The 15,926-nt window shown below is 46.4% G+C and overlaps 1 protein-coding gene across 2 annotated transcripts in view; it reads left to right on the top strand.

Annotated features, from left to right (window-relative positions):
* The window catches only part of Pkp1 (plakophilin 1), a 44,834-nt gene that overhangs the window by 5,597 nt on the left and 23,311 nt on the right, over positions 1 to 15,926 (top strand). For both annotated transcript variants that reach the window (XM_090341442.1, XM_090341443.1), the window contains exon 2: positions 4,705 to 4,811. In XM_090341442.1, coding sequence (XP_090197568.1) covers positions 4,705 to 4,811 — 107 coding nt within the window. The remainder of the gene's footprint in view (positions 1 to 4,704; positions 4,812 to 15,926) is intronic.

The raw sequence follows: 15,926 nt of genomic DNA, 5'->3' as shown, positions 1-15,926 counted from the left end.
CTGTCCCTGTGCCAGGCCTGTCCCACAAAAGGCTCCACACTCCGCTCTATCTAGAGCTTAGCCAGGGGCCAGTGGCTCATGTCTATAATCCTGGCTACTCAGGAGGATGAGAGCTGAGGATCAAGATTCAAAGCCAGCCAAGGCAGAAAAGTTTGTGAGATTCCTATTAATCACTAAAAAGACAGTTCAAGTGACAGAATGCTAGCCCTGAGCAAAAAAAAACATCTCAGGGTAGGAAAGGCATAACATGATCCAAAAAGAAATGTACTTATTACCTTTCTTTCTAACTGAAACCTTTCTGTACATCATCTTGATAATAACGTTTGAAAAAAACTAAATAAAAAAAATATTTTGAAGGCGCTGAAGGCTTTAATAGGGAGATCCAGGCTGTGCTTTCTGGAAGGAGGACTCATAGATATATACAGGAGAGAGAGAGAGAGAGAGAGAGAGAGAGAGAGAGAGAGAGAGAGAGAGAGAGAGAGAGAGAGAGAGAGAGAGAGAGAGAGAGAGAAAGAGGGAGAACCCATATTCAAAGAACACACGAGTCAGCACAGAAGTACATCAGCTGAAGCCAGTGTTGACATGCTGCGAAGTCTGGAGTGCTAGTGGCTGGGCGGAGTTATCTTTAGGAGCTGATTTGGGTGCAAGATTTTGAATGCCTGGAGAGGGATTGGCTGAAAAGAGAAAGAATGCTTGGGGTGCAGTGGATGTGGCCTGTTCGAATGTTGGGGGTTGGAAGAGGCTGGATGAGTCAGACAAACCACTGTTGGCAAATTCCATGTCATCTAGCCAAGGTGCTGCCTCCATTTTTAAAGGTTTTGTAGGTGAGACCGGTTGAGTGGCCCCTGTCACACAAGGCACAGAAGGTTAAGTTGGACGCAGGCACAACGAATGTATAATCTTTCCTGATGTGAATTCACGTGCACATAAGATGTGGATAGAGAGGTTCATGAAGCTCATAGTAGGGTATTACTAATGTTGAACAAGTAATAGAAGCTTGGAGATGTTTGCACTTGGGCCTTGGGGTTCATGGGTGGGCAGATGTCCTCTGATGATGATGATGATGATGATGATACAGTTGAGCCGTCTGCCAGCCTTGCTGAGAAGCCACCTTCTTTTTGCTGGTGGGATACTGGAGAGAGCAGTGGGAAAGCAGGGGCTTTAACAGGAAGGATGGGGTGACTCTGTGGGGGTAAAGTAAGTGTTAGGATTCTCTTCTGTCCCTGACCTGGAAGGGTGAACCTCAAGGATGTGGTCATGGTGTTTGGAATTGCATAGCTCCTCCCCTGTCCCCATTCTCTTGCTGATCAGAGACCTCTGTGGGTACAGGAAGGCCTAGTTCCGTAGAATTCATGGACCCTGGCCCGTTTGGCCTTCAGTGGGGATGTTGAGTCTCTAGGCACCAGTGTACCTTCACCATGGAGTTAGGCACAGCCTGCAAAAAAGGGCCACCTCAGCCAGGTAGGTCCAGCCTAACTGCAGATGTGGAAGAACCATGTGGAAAGCAAGCATTCATCATGGTACTCACTGCAAAGTGCCAAGTGCCTGCTGTTGTGCTCAAGGTTTAGAGGCCCTGATGGTACATGCCTGTAATCCTAGTTATTCAGGAAGCTGAGATCTGAGGCTCTCAACTCAAAACCAGCCTGGGCAGAAAAGTCTATGAGAATGACTCTTATTTCCAATTAACCAGTAAAAATCCAGAAGCTGAGCCTTAGCTCAAGCACTTGCCTTGAGTGAAAAACCATGCAAGAGCACGAGGCCCTGAGTTCAAACTCCCATGTACCACTGCATACACACACACACACACACACACACACACACACACACACACACACACACACTAAAGGACATTGCTTATGAACTGGATACCACGGGGTGAGGAAAAGGGAAAATGGCTTCTATGTGGGAACAGGGATCTCACAGAACTCACCTGCCTCCTGACCTTCCAGTTATCTGGCACACTGCTATGTATGAATCCAGGTCTGTGACATCTCTGGATTCTTACTCTATTTTGCCACCCACCCTGCTATAAGTGCAGGCACCTATTGCATGAGAAGCTGTGCTAGCTGATGCGGTGGCAGCCTCGTTGTCACAGGAATCAAGCAGCACCCTAACGGCAGACAGGAGGACATGGAAGGTTCCAGCCAAGTGAGAATTACAGCCCACAGCTCTCTTCGCCTGTCACTGCTGGGACCTGGGGACTGGCGTTGGGGATCATATGTCTTCTAATGCCCACATGTCTGTATGTCCAGCCCTGCCCCTATGGCTGCCCCTCCTTGCCCATGGAGAAGAGTCTAAGAGGGCAGCCTGGCAGGTGCAGGGTGTGGGGGGAGAGTCACATCATGTCGATAGATTTCCTATCACAAGGGTGGAGGTTGCAGTGGGGTTCTCCAGGGTGTCTCTCCAAGCAGGAGGCCTCCCTGGGGCTCTGGAGAACTCCTTGTCTGTCACCACCCCAGATTTTCCATCTGGAAGCAGCTGGCTCACCCACACATGCCCTTTGGTGAGAAATGCCCGCTCATGAGAGGAGAGCCAAACAGACTCTGGCCTGCCAAGCCTTAGAAGGAATAATAGAAGTGGGCTGGCCATTGGGGAAGCAAGACTTGGCTGTTAGCTTCCGATGCACCTGGATGTAGCCCCTTCCGTGGTGACTGAGCCCATGAAATGTCTCTAGTTTTCCATTTATAAAGCAGATTTTCCAGAAAAACAAGGATGAGTCTTGAGAGGACACCCCCAGGGTCTGGAAGCAAGTCAGAGGCTTGGTGCATAGCCCAGATCCAGGATATGGTTTCCAAAAGACAGCCCTAGGCCCTGGCCTGACAGATGGACTACTGGGACTCTCTGGAATGGGACAGCCTCTGAGAGGTCCCAAAGCCAGCAGCCAAGGAGGCAGTGTTAGCCTTAGAATGTGCCCTCACTTTTTCAACTCTTATCTCAGGAGAAGTTGGGCTCTTCTGGATGTCACTATAATCATACAACATTGGAATGATAGGATCTTACAGAGCCTTAGGGTTCAGAGAAGCCAGCCCCCTCTTTCAATAGACGAGGAAGCTGGGGCCCAGAGAGCAGGTGACCTGTCCAAGTGCCAGGCAAGGGCCAAGTTCAACACTTCTAGGCACCAGAGCAAGTTGTGACAACCATAGCCCAATAACTAGGTGGTCATCCAAGGTGGAGGATGGGAGCTGGGTCATCCGGTGCTGGACAGAAGAGATGGGCCTAAGCAAGGATGAGGGCTTTATATCAAAGCCAGCCTCCTGCTGTTGCCATCACTCCAGCTCAGGTCATCTCACTCCTGGGGACAGACTTGAAGTCTGAATGGATGTGACAGGAGGGAGGAGCTAATGGAGAGCGGTAGGTCACTGCCCAGCTCTCTCCATAGGCAGGATTTCAGACGGGGAAGTCTTAGTGTGGCTTTAGATGAAAGGTGCGTGTATCTCCTGGAAAGCTTTTGCTGTGCTGGCAGTATGGTCAACTCTTGCTGTGGACATCCAGGCTACAGAGCCATGGCTTATCTTTCACAGAGCTCCCAGTGTCACCAAGTGGCAAGTTCAGAGAGGATAGGCTGTAGGCCAATGGCTCACACCTATCATGTTAGATACTCAGAAGGTTGAGATCTAAGAATCTCAGTTCAAAGCCTGCCCAGGCAAGAAAGTCCATGAGAGTCTTATCTCCAAATAACTAGCAAAGAGCTGATTGGAAGTGAAGGTATGGCTCTAATAGTAGAACTGGTAGAATGTCACTCTTGAATGTAAAAGCTAAGGGGCAGACACCAGGGGGATGAGACAGGGATACCATAAAGAAGGCTTTGAGAGGGCTAGTCAGAGGTAAGATCTCCAGCTTGGCTTTAAAAGATGGATGGGATCTGCTGGTTGTGGCCAAGAAGGGAAAGCAGATTTGGCAAGAGGAAAGGTGTGAGCAAAGCCATCTACTGGTGATGTGTCAAGGACTTGGTATAGCTGGGAACAGATCTGCGTGTATAGAGTTGGGGCTGTGTCTTAGGGTCTCCTGGCCATCAGGTGGAAAGGAGAAGAGGGGTACGAGCCCCACTAGGAACCCAAATTCAGTTGTGATTTCCTTAATTCAAAGCCCCTTTGCTGCTAATAACTCTAATGAAACTCTGTCCTCCTTCAGAGCCTGTCATTTGTCTCCAAGCACTGGGAAAACATTAATTAATCCTCAGCAAGCCTTTGAGGTTGGTGGCTCCCCCTTCACCAGCTGGGGGACTTTGGCGGAGTACCTGGTCACCTGGGGAGGCTGCGTGTAGGTTTGAGTCCAGAGTTCCTGCAGAATCCGACTTAAGTCCACCTGTGGTGCAGTGTGACCCAGAATGTCGAGATCCTGCTTGCCTTCCCCGGGTGGGAAGCTGATCCTCATTGAACGTGGAGTTGTAATTCCCTGGACTGGAACTGCGGTGTTACAAGGATCCCCAGGCCAACTCCTAACCTGTAGGTGCCAACTTAACCCAGGCAGGATAGGGGATCTCCAGGCTTCCAGGAAGGGGTCAGCTGAGGCTTTCAGAGCTGTCCCTTGGCCATGGCTGTGGAGGATGTAGAGGAATGTGGAGCTGGCCAGCAGGTGACCTGTCCCCCACCCTCATCCTCCAGGAGCTCTCACTGAACTCCTCCTTGGAAATGATTTGAGGGGATACCCTGGGGAGGAGGGGGGGCTGAAGAGCATGACTTGATCTCCTTACCTTGTCTTCAGGTTCCATGTACGATGGCTTGGCTGACAATTACAACAACTATGGGACCACCAGCAGGAGCAGCTACTACTCTAAGTTCCAAGCAGGAAACGGTTCATGGGGCTATCCGGTAAGTGACCATTTCCAAAACAGACCTGAATTTTTTGTGTGTTTGGTCTGGGGTTCATGGTGGAGAACCATAATTGTACATAGGTAGATAGGTAGGTAGGTAGGTAGGTAGGTAGGTAGGTAGGTAGGTAGATATTGCTTGGTTGAGTTAGGATGTCAGCTCTGATGTGATCTGCTATTTTCTCAGAGGAGGCTCTGCAGACAGACTTCCTTTTTTGGCTAATTGAGTATTTCTGAATGTCACAAGCAAGAATATTTTAGAAAACGCGCAAGAAAAGGGTGTTTTTTAAGGTCCATTTATTTGATTCGTTCATGGGTTTGAGAGAAATTTGATTTCTTGCAGTAGACCAGCTTAGACATTTCTAGGAAAATCCTGAATGGTGTTTCCTCCCCAGTGTGTCTGGTGGCAAGGAGGGACTGCAGTGGGTTCCCTGAGACCAGGAGTGGGTGCCATCTTCAGTGACTCTTGCATAAGGGACTTTGTGCTGGAATGGAGTACTAGTTCAATTTGCAGGTCAAACAAACTTAGGTTCAGTTGAGTTTGAGCTCTGCCACTCACTGATCTTACAACTCCAGGCAAATTATTTCAACCTTTGGGCTTCTAGTTCCTCCCACGTAAAACATATATAACAAAGCCTGCTTTAGCTTAGTGTCAGGATTAAATGAACTAATGTGCATTAATAAAATAGATTACCATTCTTGAGAATTTAAAAAATGAATATGGGTAGATTATTCTAAATCCTTTAATCCTGGCTCTATCTCTGCCTTACTCTGTGATCTTAGCTCTCTCCACCCATCTATCCATTTACTGAGCAAGTATTTACTGAGCTCAGCGCTGCATCAACCCCTGTGACAGGTGCTTTAGATACAATTGTAGAAACCAATATAATTTCTTCCTACTAAACAAATCAGAGGAATTGGACTATGTGGCACCCAGCATTTTTTCCAGATCCCAAGTTCCATTATTTTCCTTTTCTTTTTGTCAATTTCAACATAAACCTACATTGTTCTTAAGAATTCTTTTCTAAAGCCATCAAGACTTTGTGTAGATGGATGCTGAAGCTCTGCTCTCTTAAGACTGCAGCCACACTGATCATAGCAATTGCTCCTGATTGATGAGAACTTTGGGGTCCTGGGTACAGGAAAGATGATATAGTTTGTGAATTTGGCATTCTTTGATCATTGGCTTGATTCCTTCTTTCCTCCATTCTTGTTGGGACTAATTTTAGAGGAGTGTCTTTCTTACGTTGTTGCAGGTTGGAGACTAAGAGGGAAAAAATAAATTAGGTTTGCACAAATTTCCTTCCTGCTTTGTTTCCCCTGATTTTTTTATGTCAGCTGACATACTCCATGCAGCATAAATACAGTTGATGGACTTCCAATAAGCTGCCAGAACAAGCACAGATGTGAAAGGGCTCTGAAGTGAAGGGTGATGGGCCAGGAGACTCAGAAAAAACATCTTAGTCATTTAAGGCAAAGGGATTTGGTGAAATCCAAGAAAAGCAGACTGGACTAGCAGTGCGCATGAATGACAGTGTCGACAATGCAGGTATTAGGAGGGCTGGGAAGGTTCTATTCTGGTTCCTCTACTTACTGCCTCTGTAACTTTAGATAAAACTTGTAACCATTCTGGGCATCATTTTCCTTTCATCTATGAACTAGGAGTGTGCTTATTTCACTCATGAGGTGATATCAGTAACTAAATGTTATCAAGTGGACCATTTTACCATGGAATTTGGGAGGAGGTGTTTAAAAATAATAGACTTCTTGTGGCTTATGTCGAACAGCTTGCTTCTGTTTAATTAACTCAATCTCAGTTGTTTCTCTAGTCTTTAATGCTCCCAAAGAGTCCCCACCCCTTCTGTGCCCATTTTCTGACAAGGAGTGAAAATCCCTTTCCTTCCCAGCACCCTAAGGCCCAACCCTCCTCTCTCCTTTGTGGGCAGCACTGCAGACATGACTCATGACAGGGTAGCTGCTGAGGCACATCCCGTCTCCTCTCAGTTCAGGAGAGGCTATGGGAACAGGGAAGAGTTGAGCACACAGGAGGATTTGGCAGTGGGAGGAGGTTTGAGTAGGGAGGAAGTAGAATAATTGAATATTGGAGCCAGACATATAATCAGCCAAGCACTGGGCAAAAACCAAACAGGGGCCAGATGGAGGGAGAAGAAGAGCGGGAGAAATGCTAATAGAGTTCCCTGGGGTGAGATAATCCAGTGCCTGTGGGATTTTCCCATGGATGGTTCAACTGCCATGGAATGTTGCACTTCCCACCCTCTGATGAAACCAATATGGCGGTGGAAGGCAGGGAGTGTTGGGAGGAGGGTGTGGTTCGTCTGCACACGCGTCGTCAGCAGGTTCGCAGGAGCTTCTGAGAGCTGATGCAGGACTATTTCCTGCAGATACTTTCTATCCACTCAGTCAGCCAACTGGTATGAGTAATTGTTGGAGCGTGGCAGTGAACAAGGCACGCCACAGCTGCCACTGAAAAGACTCGGACTGCCCTCCATGAACTTCCATTCAAACTGGGAGAAGCCCATTTTGAAGAGGGCAGAAGGATAACCACTGCAATGGTTGTTTCTGTCCTATATCAACACTGTCCCGACTCAAAATGTTTCTAGCACCTATACAAATGTTAATATAGAACTATCATTAGTGTATTTTAGGAACCAAATAAAAACTCGTAAGTCTCGTGTGTGTGTGTGTGTGTGTGTGTGTGTGTGTGTGTGTGTGTGTGTGTGTGTTCTGAGACCTGAACTCAGGGCCTAGGGATTATCCCTGAGTTGTTTTGTTTTTTTTTTCCTCAAGGTTAAGACTCTACCACTTGAGCCACAGCTCCACTTCCAACCTTTGGGGGTGCTTAATTGGAGATAAGAATCTTACAAACTTTCCTGCCATAGCTGGCTGGCTTCAAGCCACCCATCCTCAGACCTCAGACTCCTGTGGAGTTAGGATTACAAGTGTGAGCTGTCAGGGCCGGGAGTTTGGCCTAGTGGTAGAGTGCTTGCCTAGCATGCACGAAGCCCCGGGTTCAATTCCTCAGTACCACATCCATAGAAAAAAAAAAAAAGCCATAAGTGGTGCTGAGGCTCAAGTGGTAGAGCTATGGCCTTGAGAAAGTCCAAGGACAGTGCTCAGACCCTGAGCTCAAGCCCAGGACTGGCCAAAAAAATAAAAATAAACAAAACAAACAAATAAGTGTGAGCCGTCAGTGCCCAGTCTCTTCTTTATTGCCATGGCCTGTGTTTGACCAGAAACAACATCAGCCACAGTAACTACCTCACTGCTTAGACTTGGGTGTCAACTCCAAGTATCAAACCATCCTCAAATGACCAAGCTTTGTCACCAGTAAATATACTTTTTATTTCAACACATAAAGGACTTGTAGGCAGTTCTCAAATTTCCTATGGATTCTAAAATTTTCAAACAATATTTTAAAAATAGCAGTGTTACCTTCTATTTTCTCTCTTATATTCAATGTCAAGAGCTTCCTAATTTTAAAAAGCTTAAGGTGTTTATGTTACATATTTAGAAAATGGACTATAAAATCTTATAATGAACTAAAGCTTAAAAGTTAGGTGGACATATGAAAACTAGCCAGGGACTTAATGAAAAGATCGGTTTAAAAAAAACCCAGAAAATTCTATTCTCGGATGTCTTCTGGTCCTTACAGCCTCTTCTTTCTTCAGAGAGAGAATTCGCTGGAAATAAGTGTTACAGTAGCTGAATCCTGCAGACCTCAGGGAGAGGAGGGGGCCAGTGAGGCTGGGCGAAGAGGGAGAGAAAGCCCGCCCCTCCACCTGACTGGACAGACTTAGCTCCTCTGCTTCACTTCTTAGAACCAGACTTGTAGACTATTAGAGTCCCAGTGGGTTTATATTTTACAGGTGCGGCAACTCTGGCCCAGAGAATATGTCTTTCCTAGAAGGACACACCACTAGTTAATGACATAGCCACCTAAATCCTTGACCTACTAATTCCTAATCTGGTGTTTTGGTCTTATTACCCAGATAGATCTCCTTATGTGATAGCATTTTATGGATTTCCAAGTCCATGTTTTAACAGTACAACTGTATTCTAAGAACTTGTAAGAAACCCAGAAGTTCAAATCCTTTCATTCCTCCCCTCTTTTCCTACCCTCCATAAAGCTCTGTCCAAGCTCTAATAGGAAAAACATGAGAGTGGCCATGGTTTCTCCTTCCTAGATATGGGCTGGATTCATGTGCCTATAGTACTTAATAGAGAGAAGGGTCCAAGATAAAATACAACAAAATACAATAGTTTTGATATGATTATGGTGGAAAAAATATTTATTGTTTATCTGAAATGATTAAAACATAACTATCCTATTTATTATATATATATATATATATATATATCCTATTATTTGCTAAGTCTGGCCATCCAAGACCTACAACTGAAGCAAATCTATAAGCACTTCTCTCCTCAGTTAAGGTCCCAAGCAGAATTACTTTAGGCTGCAGCCATTTCTAGGGAGAAATGAAAGCCTTTTGCAATAGTTGTCCTTGTAATATGTCAACAAAAATATCCTTTTCTTGGTCAGTAAGATAAAGGTGAGGCCAGTGGGCAGTTGGGGCCTTCAGAAGACCCAGCCCTACCATTCCAAATATCAGTGGGACTGTCTCAGATATGGTTGAGGCAAAGTGAGTAAGTCTGACTTCCAGAGAGTAAATCTGGGTTAAGATTGAAGCCCAGGCTGAGAGTTTGACCTAGTGGTAGAGTGCTTGCCTAGCATGTACGAAGACCTGGAGTTTGATTCGTTGGTACCATACATAGAAAAAAGCTGGGGGCCTGGAGTTTGGCCTAGTGGTTAAAGTGCTTGCCTAGCATGCATGAAGACCCGGGTTCGATTCCACGGTGCCACATACATAGAAAAAAGCTGGAAGTGGTGCTGAGGCTCAAGTGGTATAGCTCTAGCCTTTGAGAAAGTCCAAGGACAGTGCTCAGGCCCTGAGCTCAAGCCCAGGACTGGCAAAAAAAAAAAAAAGCTGGAAGTGGTGCTGTGGCTCAAGTGGTAGAGCTCTAGCCTTGAGAAAGCCCAAGGATAGTGCCCAGGTCCTGAGTTCAAGTCCCAGAACTGGCAAAAAAAAAAAGATTGAAGCCCTTTTCTATGAACTCCAATGCTAAAAGTTTTTCCTACTTTCCAAACAAGAAGCATATCTTGGGTACTTAGTTCATCAGGGAGCCACATCAAATCCAATGTTCTTTGCTTGTGGATTGGACCATACTAGCTTCTCCAAAATATTGTCCATAGAGCATGTCTCATGAGCATCACCAAACTGAAGATCTAGAACAGGACTTACAATGGTAGCTGCCATATTGAATCACTCAGTGAAATCCAGCCTGGCGCTCCAGAGAATGAGAATATCCAGAAACACAGCAAGGGAGAGCCTTCATCCTGGATCTTTCTCTTAATCCCTTGTCAAATTGATTCTGTCAGTATCTAATGATCCCATTGTGACAATGTCTCTGGACAATGTGCTAGAGCCCCTCCCCTTGAAGACACTGGGCTTCCCATCCTGGACTTAGCAATCTCTATAAACATCTGCTATCAATGAGGGGACTGTGGTTGCATCATTTTTCTTCAGGGGACAGGGAGTCCAAGCATAGCAGTATTCTCCAGGTTGGCAGAGTTACTCTGTTGATGCCACATCTATAAGGTTTTCATAAAGGAAGAGCCATGGGCCCAGGCCTCCAGAGGTTCTGTCACAGCGAAACATGGCACTGCCTTTGCCCACAGTTCATGGAGAATGTGCCCAGAGAGAGACTGATAGGGAAGAATGAGCCTTGGGTTTTGGCCAGAAACTTCAGACCTGAATCCTGGCTCCCCACCTTTAACTAATTATGTGATTCTAGTCAAGTTCTTAATCTGGCTTTGCCTCAGCTTGCCATCTCTGCAATGGGACTCAAAGTGCAATTGAGATAACCTAAAAGTATAATGATTATGACAAGTCACATCAGTGTGCGAGACCCCTGTTCCACCCTGCAAGATGTACAATGTGAGGAACCTGAGGTGGCTTTATCTCTCCAGACACTGGTTCTCTCAACAAGGGGGCAAAGCCATTAGACCAGATCTGAGCCAAGGTCCATTTCAGGTTCTCTGTGGCTGGACAGATGGCTATGAGTAGTTACAGCCCTGAAGCCTGACCTTGGTGGCCTCTCTAAGGCCAGAGGCTTTGTCAGATGCCCTGGCCCAGATCTCTCTTTCAAGGCTTGCAGGTGGATGAAGCCTTCCACACTTCCTCCCTGCTTTCATCTAAACATCCCCTGGCACCAGGAAACCGGCAGTTAATTAACCCTTGCAACAGGAAAGAGACACGGTAGGACTTCATTTACTTTAGCTTTATAGAGGGTAAAACTGAGGCACAGCATGTAGTTCAACTGAGTAACTATCTTCAGTTACTCGTCACAGTTGTGTCTCGATCCTTTTACCTACTTCTCAGATCTGAGTGCCAGTCTCCAGGTGTTACAAGCCGGATCCTTTGGCACTATCTGCTTGCCTCTGTCTTTTCTTCAAGAGTCCAGGTGAAGACAGAAAGAGAGTAGACCACAGGCTCTTATTCCCAAACAGACATGATCCTCCTGCTCTCTGAGGGAGTGATTGATGTGTTTGCCAAGTCAGTGTCCCGGGTGCCAGCTGGTGACTCACTCCCACCCAGCCCTGGGAGATAGGAGGGTCCCACAAGGGCCCCAGGCTTTCACCCAACAAGAAGAGGCAATGATCCTACTTGCCAGGGGACAGAATGTGCCTCAGAGAGAGGATGGAGGCAAAGTGAGTGAGAGCTGTGGGCAGCTCCCAGGCGTACCCCTCCCTGTAGAAGTTACCAGCAGAGTGTGTGGCCTGTTTTCACAGACAAATTGCTGCCATGGGAATACTCCCTGCATTTCAATAAGGGAGCAGAGGCACCACAGAGTGCCGGAGCTGGTGGATCTCGTAGTCATGAACTCTCTTTGCTTTTCTTTTCTTTTTCTTAATTTAGAGAAAATTTTTATTAGTTTCTGTAATCAAACCCATGTAGGTAAGACCTTACATATTTAATACAGTGTGTTTACCCCTGTACAAATGAAAAAAATTAACATTTCTAGATCAATATGGCTATTCATTTCTGTACAATGCCAACTCAATATGGTGAACAGGGATAATTTTTCCAAAGTTGACAGCACAGCTAAAGTTTCCAAAAATTCAAATTAAATATATATGTATGTATTTATATAAAAACATCAATATAAGCAGTATGTTATGCATCAATAGCAGCAACAGCTTTTCCAGGTTCTGCAGTCATCTGAACAAAATAAGACCTCCAGCATCCTCTTTTCTAAGCAAGTTGGGGAATAAACTTATTTCAGGGAAGTTAAGTCTGAGGATGCGACCACAGTAGACCTACAAAAGCAAATCCGATGAACAGATATAAAAGGTGTTCCCAACAGCTGTGATCCAGGAACGGGACAGGCTCCCGGAGGAGCTAAGCATGGCACTGCATGTGAAAGGAAGGGGGAGCACAGGTGCTTGGAAGGATGGAGGACAGAGGAACAGCCTCTGGGCCTGAGCCTGTGTCCTGAGAGCACTTTTCTAACTCTCACAAAGAATAGGAGTCACTCTAGCTGCTTCCAAGATACTGGCTCTAGAGCTCTCAAATCCTCTCTGATCTGCATCTCAGAACTAAGGTCTATCCATCTTTCTGTCCCAGTGAAAGAGCAGTAGAACCTCAAGGGCCTGGATGTGTCATTTCTGGTAGGGGAGGAGAGGAAAGACAAGGGCAATATGTAAGAACACCCAGGAAGAGACATCCCTGCCAAGGGACACAGAGAAGCAGCTGTGTAAAGTGTGGGAAACACAGGTGCAGCCAGCCCAGGACACAAGTCCTTCTCAGAAGGTCCCCAGGAAGGAATGTCACTCTTCCTTTGGAACAAGAGAAGCCAGTTTTAGCTTGGACAGTCAGCTCCTCTTCACCCACTGTTCCCATGCCCTGTGTACAGGGCTCGGAGCCCTGGCCAGGCCAGAGAGCTAATGCTTTGATTAACTCACTCAGAGCTCCATTCCTTCTAACCTAAACAGACTTGAGAGGTAGATGCTTCCCTAGCTACAGAAAATGGCATAGAGTGTTCTCCTGAGAAAGAAGCTGCCAGAATAGCTGGCCATTTATTGTTCCTTCTTCCTAACAAATTCTAAATACGGCCCTGAAACTTCAGAGAGATTTGAAGAATCAGGATAATTGTAAACTTCTTTATTTTGTCCAAGAATAAACTTAGTGGAGTACTATTTGCGTGTGTGTGTGTGTGTGTGTGTGTGTGTGTGTGTGTGTGTATGTGTGTGTGGTGTGTGTATGTGTATGGTGGGGGGTGTCTTGACTAAAAATAATAATAATCTACTCAACTAACAAGTCTTTAAAATCCATACACTATAGTTAAGAACAATGAACAGATAAAATGACCTCGTAAGAGAGGATATAATTAAAAGCTAAATTTTTCAGTGCACTGCTGACTTAAACTTCTGCAGACTTCAGTTTCCTCATCTAAAGATGAAGGTAGAGGCAGCTGATCTCCTAGCCCTCTTCCTACAGGTTTAGGGATGAGTTCTCAGGTTTTGGATTATAAGCAGCAAATAGGGGCTTGTGAGGTATTGCCCACATACTTTCTGGGTGAGCTCTGAAGACAGGAAGCCCTGTAATTTGCCAATCCCTTGGATTAGGGTGCATTTTAGATTCACAGAGCGCTCTCTTCCCTCCATATTCTGAGACTGGTAGGAAAGCAGGAAATTCTATTCAAACTCAATTTGCAGGAAACCTGAACTATGACCAAATGTAGGAGCTTGCTCTGTACCTCACAGGTAGATCTGAGGCAAGTGAGGGTAGAGCCTGGTGGGCTTAAGGTGGGTGGTGGGTGGGGAAAGAGAAGGAAGGAGCCAGGAGAGGCAAGAGAAGCCTGTTAGCTCATCTCAAGCCAGGAAACAAGGGGGGGACATGAGGAGAAGCCACCGAAAGGAGACTTTGGGAAGATTTTCTGGTGCCTCTTGGGCTGACTTAAGAATTTTCCTTTTGTCACAGGGCCCAGCGAGACAAATGTAGCACCATTTCCCAGGTGGGTGGAAGAGCCGTCCCCACCCTTTGCTAGGGTGAGGCTCGGCTTTCTCCCCCGGGGCCCTGGCAAGTCTCTGCGAGGCCTGCCTGCCTACCTGCCCGCCCCAGGAGCAAGAGCGCAAACTCAGCTGAAAAACAAAATCTAAACGGGCAGGTGGGGTAAGGAGGAGTGCTTAGAAGAGAAGAAGAGTCTGTAGGGCTCCTCCCCTCCTATCCCCACACTGTGCACCAGGACATGGCCTGGAAGGGGACCATGACGGGGCCGAGCCAGGCTGGGAAAGAGACTGTGACTTCCACTGCCAAAGCCAGAAGCCTTCTAGGGTAATGTGTAATTGGAGAATAGGAGGCCAGAACAGGTCAGGCGACCACTCAAAGCTGCACAGACAGTCAGGTGAAGAAGCAGGCCTGGTGTCTGGCCAGTATTCCTGCCTACACCACTCTGTTGTAGGTGGTGGCACTTCGGAAGCCTCCATTGGTGGCACGTGGCTATCACAATTCTTTCAAAATCGTCATGTCAGCTACTAGTTGCTCGTGTTTAAAGGAATTCCTATCAAATTCCAGTTCCTTAACTTCAAAATGAAACCTGCCACTAACTCAAATAATGCAAAACAGTGTCCTTTGCCACGAAGGAAGGCTCCGACCTCAATAACCAATAATGAAGAAGAATGTCATGTAAGTCTAGAGAAAACTTTGCCTGGTTTCATTCAGACAGGGAGTTTGTCAGGCGATAGAGAAATATACTGTCTCACACCTTGGCCTTCACTTCATGGTAATAAGAGTGGAAAAGGAAAAGGCTATCTATTGCTAGGCACTGTATCCTTGAGGCCCCTAACATCACCACGTGGCTACCAATGGGGCATGGTTGGCACCCAGGAGGTCAGAAGCTCATTGCTCAGGATGGTTTTCCTATGCCTGGCCCACCAGATCAGGTGGACCGCTGAAGTCCAAGACGACAAGCATCAAAGCAGAGCCCCTGCCCCTTCCTGAGACCACCACTCCCATGCCTGGCTGAATATGTTTAGATAAAGCATATAAAAATAATGTTTCTGTCTGAGCAGCTGTAGCTCTTGATACTGCTCAGGATTTCTCACTCTAGCTATGGGACAGCTTGTCCTTTGGGACCAACTTGGAGAAGTCCAGGGAATCCCCAACTATTTCCATCTCACCAATGGCTCTAATTAGCTCTCAGAAGGCCCTATAGTGCCAGAGGCAGTGTTGGGGAAATTCAGAGACAGCCAGCAACCCATCACTCCCAAAGGTTTAGGGTAGTGTACCCCAACCACCAGAATCCAAAGAAGCTCAGTGAGACTTGAATGACTGCAAGACATTATAGAGTTCATTTTCTTTACCACCCCTCCATGATTACTTGTGTCCCCAGCCCAATTTATGTGTTCCTGTCAGTGCATCTAGCCTAAGGGATGGTTGAAGACACAATCAGTTCCACACCTTTGTTCTTATGGTCCTGGCCAGGATGGACCCATGATTATGATCACAAGGTCTCCTTGTACCAGTGTCCCATGGGCCAGAAGGTCTTTCAGTTCTCATTTTTGGCAGTAGAATTATATCACACAGCTGAGCATCTATAGTAGTATTCTTGTCCTCCTCCTCCTCCTCCTCTTCCTTATTCTCCTCCTCCTCCTCGTTCTCTTCTTTCTTTGAGCAGTGTTGAGGATGGAACCTAGGGTCTGCCATATCTCAGACAAGAGATTCTGGATAAGTTTCAAGTTGTATGAGTTGTATTCCACTCATAGAGAAATAACACTGTGGCTCTCTGTCCTGATGCCATATTGGTTAGGTAGGAGAGTGGGCGGGGCTGAGACTGCACCACGATGGTGTATGAAGAAGCCCTCTGCAGGCTGACAATGCCTTTGCTAAGGTGTTCTACAGCATGCTCAAGGAATTTCCTAAGACTTTCCCACCTGAGAAAAGGAAATGTATTTTCCCATAAGAAGCATATACGGCTCTTTGTATGTGTGAATAATGTATATACGCATATGCATACACATACACACGTATGC

Source organism: Megascapheus bottae, chromosome 10 (genome assembly GCF_031878675.1).
Source record: "Megascapheus bottae isolate mThoBot1 chromosome 10, mThoBot2.hap1, whole genome shotgun sequence".
Lineage (NCBI taxonomy): Eukaryota > Metazoa > Chordata > Mammalia > Rodentia > Geomyidae > Megascapheus > Megascapheus bottae.
The sequence above is the reverse complement of the archived record's forward strand: the minus strand, read 5'-3'. Positions and strand labels throughout refer to the sequence as shown.